Genomic DNA, 9,934 nt, shown 5'->3' with positions numbered 1-9,934 from the left:
TTTGATAGGTTAAAAGAATTATGGATTCTGATAGGTTAAAAGAATGGTAGATTTTGATAGGTTAAATAAATGGTGGGATGGTCTCTTATTGATTAATAATTGGTGAAATATAATTGGTTAGAGAGTTGACGGTATTTGATTGGATGATCAATAATAAAGAGAGGGAAATTATAAATTTTGAAATTCAAACTATAAAGGGTTAAATAGACATTAAACATCAAAAAAATACTATAAATTTATTAAATTACCCCAATTTATATATTTTTATACACAGATTTTTGAACACCTAGTCAAATCCTTTCTTTCTTACCTTTATATGGTCATTAATGAACTTTATATTTAGAAAAAAAAATTCAAGCCCCAAAAAGCAAGAGGTCCAAGTTTTTCAAAAGCTTGAAATCCTAGAATTAAAACGAGTATTTAAACCGAAGTCAACTAACCCAATAAAAAGCGACGAATTCGTTGCCAACACAAGGAGCCACTAACTATCAAAGGGGGAAGCACAAAGCAGAGAGAACTCTTCCAACTAGGTGGACATGCAAAACTGATACAACCTTCCCGAAGTTAAGCAGAGTTCCCTAAACAATTTCGTCAACCTCTGGACACGGTTGAACTAGGAAACAAATTTTTGTCAGATAAATGAACTAGAGACCATGGAGATGCTGAAGAATCGGGGAAGGCATAACAAAACTTAAGCTTCTCATTCTCAAATAGCTTAGAAGGGATTGAGGACCAACAGCTCAATCAACACCATTACATCCTTTAGTTGCCAACCAATAGGGTGAACCCCTGGAACTAAATCTCTATGATTCAACAAAGCTGATCTTCACTAAAATCCTAGATCTGTAAGCCATAACAATACAAAGACAAAATATTCACAAACCCATCTCGAAGGAGACTCCAGACTAGAGAGGAGTCATCCCCTACCGAGAGCGATAGGGAATAGCTATCGCAAATTGAGAGAACTGAAATTGTATTGAATTAATTGAATGAATTACAAATATATGAGCCATGCTAGGAAATAAAATTACAGTTACCTATGCTAACAACTTCATAACAGAAAAATTAATTTGCCTAAGCTGCTTTCTAACTGACTTTGACAACTTTACCCTTTTCATCTAATAATAACTGCGAACCAGCAACTCAAAGAAGGATGGAGCCTTAGAAAAAAGAAGAAAAAAAAAAAAGAAAAGAAAAGGAGTCTCTCACTAAACAGAGAGACAAAGCTCTCACTCTTTATAAATCAGTTCTTGATATAAATGTTTGGTCGAATCATCTTGGATTTTGGAAGTAGTGGACTGAAAAATTCATTTCTGGTGGTTGGAATATTTTGTAGTTAGTTTTTCAATAAACTCCAAAATTTCTCGTCTCTGAAAGTGGCAGCTGATGGTTGTAGAAAGATCAACAATATTTACATTACAAGAGATTATAGTTAGCATGTCTAATATAAAATAATGATATTAACAACTATACATATAAGTAGGCCTTAAACATTACGCTGATTATATTCATATATACTTAAAGAATAACGGATAAATATGACTTATGATAGTTGTAGAGATTTATAATTTATTAATTTTTAAAAGTATTTTAATATTTAATAATAAAAATCAAGCGAGTAATCCATTTTCATTATTATTGAGGAACTGCTAACAAACACTGCAGTTCCTCATAATGGTCATAGAAAAATTTTCTTAAAATATTTTTATAAATGGCGTAATGAGCATATAGAAGAGTTCATCAGCATAAAATTTCACAGAGCCATGTTTTTAATTCAGAACCATAAGAAACTACTTTCGGCCAGCTTCTTCCAATTCGCGTAATCCTCCAACCTTCTGCTCAATTTCCTCAATCAACTCCTCCCGCCATAGCTCTGCTCTTGCAGATTCTTCAATATCCTCTTGCTGCATCACCACAGAAACACTTGCCTCAAATGTTATGTACAAAATGAAATATGTATGATAGTCATTAATGGTGAAAAGCTTTTAATTTCTGCCTATTGGTAGGCGTGCACTACCTTCTCGTAGAACCAATGCCCAGTACCATCTCCTCCATCTTTTCTGTATGCTTCTGAATCGTAGTATGGATCCTGAAACATTACAGTATTAACTTAAACTAAAATATATAGCTATTAAATTTTAATTTAGAAGTTCATAGTGTCAATATAGTATCAACTTGAATGGAATGAACTTACTTTCATTGAACCGAAGAACAGACATCCCCAAATAGTGAACATAATGTAAAATACATCTGAAGGGGAGAAAGAAAAGAAAGTATTAGTGAAACTAAAATTCATCCGTGAGAAATAGATGAGTACACTCACAAACGTTCTTTATGGCTTGATCACTAAGATGCCATATGGACTTGTAAGTAACTAGGTCTCTTTGGCCGTCCAGGTGATCTACTAACACTGCCATTAAAGGCCAATCTGGAAAAGCATTCACTTTACTAAAGGAGCCTCTTTTGCTCTTGCTGCCAGATTCAGGCTATCACATAACAAATTTAATTCAACATTTGATGCTAGTTTCTGCTTCTAAATATATATATATATATATATATATATATATCCCTTAAACAACCAATAAGAGAATTTAACTTAAATTTCTGTAGCCATGAGCAACTTACCTGCTGCCATCCCTTAAAAAGTCTGGAGCTTGAACATTGCCTAAGCTGCAAAACAAGGAATATGTACTCAATTTTCAGCATCGGAAACTTATATAGAAATCAATGACTAAAATGGTGAGTGGGGACAGGAACAGTAAGATCTTACCGATTTTGAAGATGGGTTGAAGTCAAATTTTGTTGGTCGGAAAAACTTATAGAGGGGTGGTTTAGCAATGGTAAAGCCCATGATAGCTTGAAGTGGGAGAATTGGGTACCAGCGTCAGAAATCTAATTTTTTTTCAGGAGGGAATGGATAAGCAAACCATTTACGTCCACCCTTGCATTGCACACACATCCAAACTTGTTTGGATACGGATGATTTGATTTCGAGGGAGATAACCCGCATATCCTCTGAATTGATAACGTACCCAAAGCCATCCAAAGTTGAAGGAAAAAGTCTACGAACTTTGGATATGAAGTGTTGATGGGCCAGGATTTATCCAGCCCGTAAAGTGATGAAAATGACCGAGTGGCAAACGGTGACTTGAGATTCCGACCTGGCTTAGGCTAAAATTTTATAAGATGTTCAAAATGGTTATTTTTATTTATTTATGATTAAAATATAATCATTATAGTGCTGTAAAGAATTAATTAAAGAAGCAATATCTTTCACAATTCCATTAATAATTTTGGATTGCTTGAATCACAGAAAAAGTGTTCCCTTCAATTGTGATTGACGAAAAATTTTTACTCAATATAAGACATAGGACTTTTTTATATGCTGAAACTTTCAAAATAAGTGGATTAAAGATACTCGGATACTTCTTATAAGAACAATCCAGAGGCTGACTTCCATTATTTCTGATAATTACAACTATCGTCCTGCCAATTCTCTTTCATTCAATACTCCAGCAAAGTTGATTTTAACAGAGAAAGTTGATTTTAACAAAGTAAAAAAATCCATAATCGGGAAGGTGTTATATTTGAAATCTGAATTGAATGCATAGCTGGAGAAGTTGTAACTTTAAAACTTTCAAAGGCATCTACAACTTGAGCAATGATCACTTGATATAAATCGCAATTGGTAATTAAAAATGAGGTTGTTTCTATCCATCCACAAAAACCATAAAATAAACACAAAAAGAAGAGTCATTTCCTTATGCCGGTTGAGGAGAAGAAGTGGTCTATGTATCTCAAGCCAATAATCAACCATCTTTTCACAAAGAATTATGGAGCATCCCAGCTGAAAAGGTAAATTTAGCCAAACTTCTACCGCTTTTAGGCAATAAAAAAATAAGTATATAAAAGTTTCCACCTCACTGCAAAATATGCATTCCTTAGGTATTTGAAGAGAAATTTAATGATGGCTCCATGATTCCATATAAGACAGACAGATATGTAAAATGACAAGCCATTCAAAAAATTAACAAATAAATAAAAATAATGAATTAATAGTTTTTTCATTTATAATCACACTTCTACATTTGTAAGATACGTAATTAATTTTAATTAACTTGTAAGATTACTTACATAACAGATAATTTTCCGCATTTGGGAGAGTCATTTGAATCTTGTCACAGCCACCTATAAAAATCCGGAATAATTTCTCGGTAAACGGGGGAGACAATCCGCGTGTGGATAAGATACATGCAAGCATTGGTGACAGAATTCTAATTGTGGCCTGCAGATACAAATACATAGAAATTATTATTTTATATTCATTGTGTGAACACTCTTTTATTTTTTTATGAGTAGGTTCAGTGTGTGAACACTGAACGGTATCTGTCCGTGTCATATACCCGCAGCCCACCATGGTTTTGGTTACGGACCCATTGGTTTCATTTTCTTTATCATATTATGGTAATGGTTAGAGTTTTATAGTTTTAGATACTTGTTTAATAAATAAAATAATTAATTCTATTTAATTTGCAAGTGGCGTTACAATCCTCTCCACATGATGTGGTGAAACCAGTGGTTTGAACAATACCACCATATAACGATGTTAGTGATGCCCATTTCAAATACTTGAGATGCCAAATCTTGCATTGCCCTAAATAATTTCACCAGCAGCTTTATAAACAGACTACATTACAATATGTAATTTATATTTTTTACTTATATATAAATAAATTAAATTAGATTATAGATTAATGATATGTTTTATTATAATTTTTTATGATATTAATAATCTATAATTGAATGTTTAATTGTTTAAAAATATCATTTTAAAATTTTTATTATATAAAAAAATAATAATTTGACTCATAAGCTTGGAACAAAATTAAAAATAAAATTAAATCTGTTTATTTTGAATTTAAAACAATTTCATCTAGGTCTTCTATTCAATTTCTTAGTCTTCTATTTCTTAGTCTTTTATAATAATATTTTTCTTAAATAAAAAATACTTAATAAATATTTTTAAAATAGTATCTTTCTTAGAGTTGTTGGAACGGAATCTTAGCCAATTACTCCGAGAAGAAAGTTCAACAAAACCAAAGCTCGCAATAGTGGTTGCGTTCTCCTAAGCTCTGCTCTCTCTTCTTCAACAACTCCTTTTCTTTTCCTTTCCTGTCACAGGTCTTCCAGTCTCTTCTCATTTTTTTTCTCGTAAATTCCCTGGAAAGCCTCGCAATTTTTTTCTCGAGAAAATCTCAATGGCTAAGAAGGCAGGAATCTTTGATTTGGAGACCCACTTTGCCTTCTACGGTGCATATCATAGCAATCCAGTTAACATTTTGATACACACATTATTTGTGTGGCCAATCTTCTTCACTTCTCTTATGCTCTTCTACTTTACACCTTCGATATACGATATATCTCAGATTGGGCTTGGTGGTCATGGGTTGTTGCTGAATTTTGGCTTCTTTTTCACTCTAACCTATGCTTTGTTTTACGTGTGCTTGGATAAGAAAGCTGGAACTCTGGCTGCTCTGCTCTGCTTTGCGTGTTGGGTTGGTGCCAGTTTCATTTCTGCGAGGCTTGGGTATTCTTTGGCTTGGAAGGTAAGTTTGGTTTGGCTATGGAAAAAGATATAGAAACTGTTTGATTGACGAGAAGATATAGAAAAAAGATGGGAAATTTTCTGTGTTTTGGCTATTGTTAGGGTTTTTTCTTTTTTTTTTTTTTTAATTTGTGATATTTGTTTTATCGGTAATCGTTTTTCTTTTCTGCAAGCATTAAATTCATGTGGATTCTGTTGTTGTGTTCTCATATGTATCTCCTGTTTCTTTTTTTTTTTTTGCTATCGATTCCTTTATTGTTATTGTAGATCTAGAAGAAGCATAAAGTCGCCCCTCTATGAATATTGTATCAAGGCTGCTGCAGACCTTAAATGAGGGCTATATGCCTGTATGTTACAACCGGCAATAGTGGTTTTGATCCTTTTTTTTTTTTTTTTTTTTTGCTTTTGCCATGAACCGTGTTTATTAGATTGTTCGTTTCATATTCTCGAGTGCAAAAACAAAAGAAGAAGACGAATATCCAATTTGGGTGTTCATCATCATGTAGGATTGACCCTCAGCAGACAGCAATTACGGGATAATTGCTAGATGCGATTAATTGTGTTTGGAAATACATTTGGGGATTGCCAAACTAGTGTTTACCACTTTAGCAGGTACCAAATGCAGTATTTGAGATGCTGAAGCAGAGCAGCCCCAGTCTGCTTATTAGTCAACGCAAGTACAATCCTTGTCTGTATGGAGCACAAAAACACAAAAATAACCTGTGGAAATTTGGAAATCTGGTGGAATCGAAGAGCTCTAATTTCATATAGCTTTGTTCACTTTAGAATGCAAGAAAACGAAATTGCTTGCCACTGTAGCTAATTGGAAAAGTTTGAAACTATTGCCTTTATTAAATCTTCAAATTTTTCAGGGCAAGCTGCAGTGGCTGATCAAAAATTTTAAATTACTTGAACCATGTATGCGAATTTGTCTGCATGTCATTTTCATCTATCCCAACATCTTTTCCCACATCAATATTATCTTTGTTTCCTTGAATTTGTCTATCATTGTTCACTATCATGTTTGTACCATATTGAAGCTTTGCCGAGACCTTTTCATTTAAATAGCACCATGCTAACTTGGTAAATAGAAAAATAAGATAGAACATGAAAACATCTGTAAAGTCATTTCAATTGTTTGAAATAGATCTGATTGTTCATAAATATATGGAGTCATGTTTTCTATCAGATGTATTACTGTTGTTGAAAAGAAAATAACAAACCTTGAATTCTAGTTGCTGCATCAGTTAGGAAGATTTCTCTGGGAGTTACTTCCAGATAACATAGGATTGATAAAAATCTTCTGTAGTTCGGTTATCTTACTAACTAAACTAGCAAGCTTGAGAGTTTCAGCTATTGGTTTCTTGAAGGACAATAGCATTTCTATGAAAACCATAGTTCATCTTTAAAATTCCCCAAGGATAAATACCAAAGCAATACAGTAGAATATTGTAATTGCGGGGAGTATCTCGAGGGCATTACTAGAAGAGAAATTTATGTAGGATGTCTTTATAGCTGGAATTGCCAGGGCCTAGCTGGAATTCATGACTCCAAAACAATAATTTCAAATATGATGGCATAAGCAGTTGACAAACTTATTTAAATTTGATGAATTTTTGGACTCTAACTGGCTACGATATCAATTTGAACCAGGTTGTGCTGGCAGCACAGTTGTTTTGTTGGACTGGACAGTTTCTAGGCCATGGGGTGTTTGAGGTAGGTACTTTGTAGTATTCCATAATATTGTGATTTGTGAATAACAAATGTTGCTTTCATTTACCTTTAAATTTGTAATCCTAACTGATGTATTCTTATGTAGAAACGGGTTCCTGCTATTCTTGACAACCTTGCACAAGCCCTTCTAATGGCTCCTTTCTTTGTATTGCTTGAGGTTTGCCGTTTGATTCTGTAGCAGAACAAGGTTCTGTTTAAATTCTCATTGAAATTCGAGAAATGACTATAGTATTTATTATGGTGGTATCATTACAGGTTATTCAATCGGCCTTTGGATATGAACCATATTCAGGGTTTCATGCAAGCGTTAAAGCAAAAATAGATGCGGAGATCAAGGAATGGAAGGATAATAAACAAAAGAAATCCACTTAGCTTACAGAGTCACCAAACAGACAAAAATTGTGCACTTCAACTTCTAAGCACAATGGAAAATTTGTCTAGTGATGTTGTAGTATGAAACTAGAGACATCTTTTATGTACTGCAAGGTTTCTTGGAGTTCTTGGACAGTTCTTATTGCCAACACCAGGAACATGTCTAAGATCTCTAAAACTCACAAATTGTTCAAATGCTCTGTTGTGAACATTTCCCAATTTCAGCATATCTCAAGTTGCAGTAGCAGTATCCGTTTGCTTTACAAGAAGCTGATTGACTCGATAACTCAAATCTGAAATCTCCATTTTTCAAATCAAGGATTATGATTGCAAGAAGATAATATCTCGTGTTTGCAGTGACATGTGAGGAATTTAATCCTTACTCCTGCTAGGATGCATACGAATGAAGCTATTGCCAGGCTCAGGTTTCTGAACTCCCGTGTTCAGCATTGATTTTCTCACTTTCATTACTTCATTCCACTGCCCCACACTTGCATACATGTTTGAAAGAAGAACATAATCGCTGCTATGATTTGGTTCTAATTGCAAAAGATGTCTCCGCACCTGCTTCCCGAGTTCAACATTTCCATGCAACCTACAAGCGGCCAACAATGTCCTCCACACGATGGCATTGCACTCCATTGGCATGCTCCTTACCAATCCATAGGCCTCCTCCACAAACCCAGCACGACCCAGAATATCCACCATGCACCCATAGTGCTTTATTGTTGGTTGAATAAGATATTCTTTGCTCATAATACCAAAAAATTTTCTTCCTTCTTCCACCATCCCGCCATGGCTGCAAGCACAAAGAACCCCCAAGAAAGTTACACCATCTGGTTCCAAAAGCTTCTGTTCTAACATTTTCGAAAATAGTGCCAATGCCTCATTTGTTTGGCCATGAGTTGCTAGCCCCAAAATCATTGTGTTCCATGTTATTGTATTCCTCTTTTTCATCCTATAGAATGTCTCATACGCCTCTTCCACAGCACCACACTTAGCATACATATCAATCAGCGAATTATTGACCTCTAAAATGCTCCCAAGACCAGTATTACTAATACAAGAATGAACCCATTTCCCAAAATCTAATGCTCCCAGCGCAGAGCATGCTGCAAGGGTTTCAACCAATGTGGCTTCATCAGGCTCTATACCAAATTTCAACATCCGAGAGAACATATCAAGTGCTTCTCTGCACCTACCGCAATAGACATAGCAACCAATAATCGTGTTCCATGCTACTAATTCTGGACTGGGAATTTCTTCAAACAGCTGGCGTGATGTTTCAATGTACTTGAACATGCCGTACATATGTATTAGAGCGTTCCTAACGAAGAGGTGTGATTCGAGACCATGCTTTAATGTACTGCAATGCATTTGTTCGGCCAACAAAACTGAGCCCACCTGCCCACAAGCCTTGAGCAAGGAAGAGAAAGTGAAATTATCCGCCACCAATCCTTTCCCTTGCATTCTCTTATAGTAGTCAAAGGCTTTTAGAGGCTCAGAAGTCTTGCTAAAACCCCTAATCATTGTATTCCAAAGAAACCCATCTGGGTTTCCAATATTTTCAAAAACTGGAACAGCGAAATTCATATCTCCACGCTCTGAATCAGCACAAAATACGATGACTTTGCCTATGACAAAGAGGTTTTGTTCAAAGCCAGATTGGATAATACGAGCATGGATTTGTAGCAAATCTTTCATGGCGGAGCATTTCTTGAGAAGGGACATAAGGGTTTGCTCCTTGGACAAAGAAGTGCCTTTTTGGAATGCATTCGCCGATGATATGGAGCAACACAAAGAAAGCAGACGCAATTTTGAGGAAGCCAGCCGCAGAAATGATTGTTTGGTTTTGGGTTGGAAGAGGAGGAGGAGACGGGTTCGTAAATTTGATTTTAGGTGGGTAAGGCATTGAATACTCACCATTATCCATAATTCCACAATATTTCTACGTATACACGTTTTAACAGTTCAGTGTGCATTATACAGTATGAAAAAGGATTAAGGTGGAATTTGTCTTTTTATTTTATTATTATTAACCAAGTTCATTGCCATAAGAAGGCCTGGCTAGTACCAATAAAAGATCCATACAGATCCAAGTTTCACAAGGGAACCCAACCCAAATTATCAACTAGCCAAAATATTTTTAAAAACTATATATTTTTTTTATTATTGGAATTATTAATTTTGGCTTTTATTAGTGGCCAGCAATCAGATATTATT

At 34.9% G+C, this 9,934-nt stretch overlaps 3 protein-coding genes across 3 annotated transcripts; 1 reads left to right on the top strand and 2 right to left on the bottom strand.

Moving 5' to 3' along the window:
• Positions 1-1,689: 1,689 nt before the first annotated feature.
• LOC110636843 (photosynthetic NDH subunit of subcomplex B 4, chloroplastic) lies at positions 1,690-2,997 on the bottom strand. Its single transcript, XM_021786691.2, has 6 exons — positions 2,771-2,997; positions 2,626-2,670; positions 2,324-2,486; positions 2,195-2,250; positions 2,018-2,089; positions 1,690-1,904 (listed from the first exon to the last, which is right to left on the bottom strand). The coding sequence occupies exons 1-6, from the start codon at positions 2,849-2,851 to the stop codon at positions 1,791-1,793; spliced, it is 531 nt and encodes a 176-aa protein (XP_021642383.2). The 5' UTR covers positions 2,852-2,997; the 3' UTR covers positions 1,690-1,790.
• A 2,039-nt stretch (positions 2,998-5,036) lies between these two features.
• Positions 5,037-7,938, top strand: LOC110636842 (2-hydroxy-palmitic acid dioxygenase mpo1). The gene is made up of 4 exons (XM_021786690.2): positions 5,037-5,606; positions 7,259-7,321; positions 7,425-7,496; positions 7,595-7,938. The coding sequence occupies exons 1-4, from the start codon at positions 5,259-5,261 to the stop codon at positions 7,709-7,711; spliced, it is 600 nt and encodes a 199-aa protein (XP_021642382.1). The 5' UTR covers positions 5,037-5,258; the 3' UTR covers positions 7,712-7,938.
• Positions 7,671-9,796, bottom strand: LOC110636838 (pentatricopeptide repeat-containing protein At4g21065). The gene has a single exon (XM_058132444.1). It carries the CDS (start codon positions 9,635-9,637, stop codon positions 8,084-8,086), a length of 1,554 nt encoding a protein of 517 aa, XP_057988427.1. The 5' UTR covers positions 9,638-9,796; the 3' UTR covers positions 7,671-8,083.
• Between the last annotated feature and the right edge of the window lie 138 nt (positions 9,797-9,934).

This window comes from Hevea brasiliensis, chromosome 13 (genome assembly GCF_030052815.1).
Source record: "Hevea brasiliensis isolate MT/VB/25A 57/8 chromosome 13, ASM3005281v1, whole genome shotgun sequence".
NCBI classification, from domain to species: Eukaryota; Viridiplantae; Streptophyta; class Magnoliopsida; order Malpighiales; family Euphorbiaceae; genus Hevea; species Hevea brasiliensis.
The sequence above is the reverse complement of the archived record's forward strand: the minus strand, read 5'-3'. Positions and strand labels throughout refer to the sequence as shown.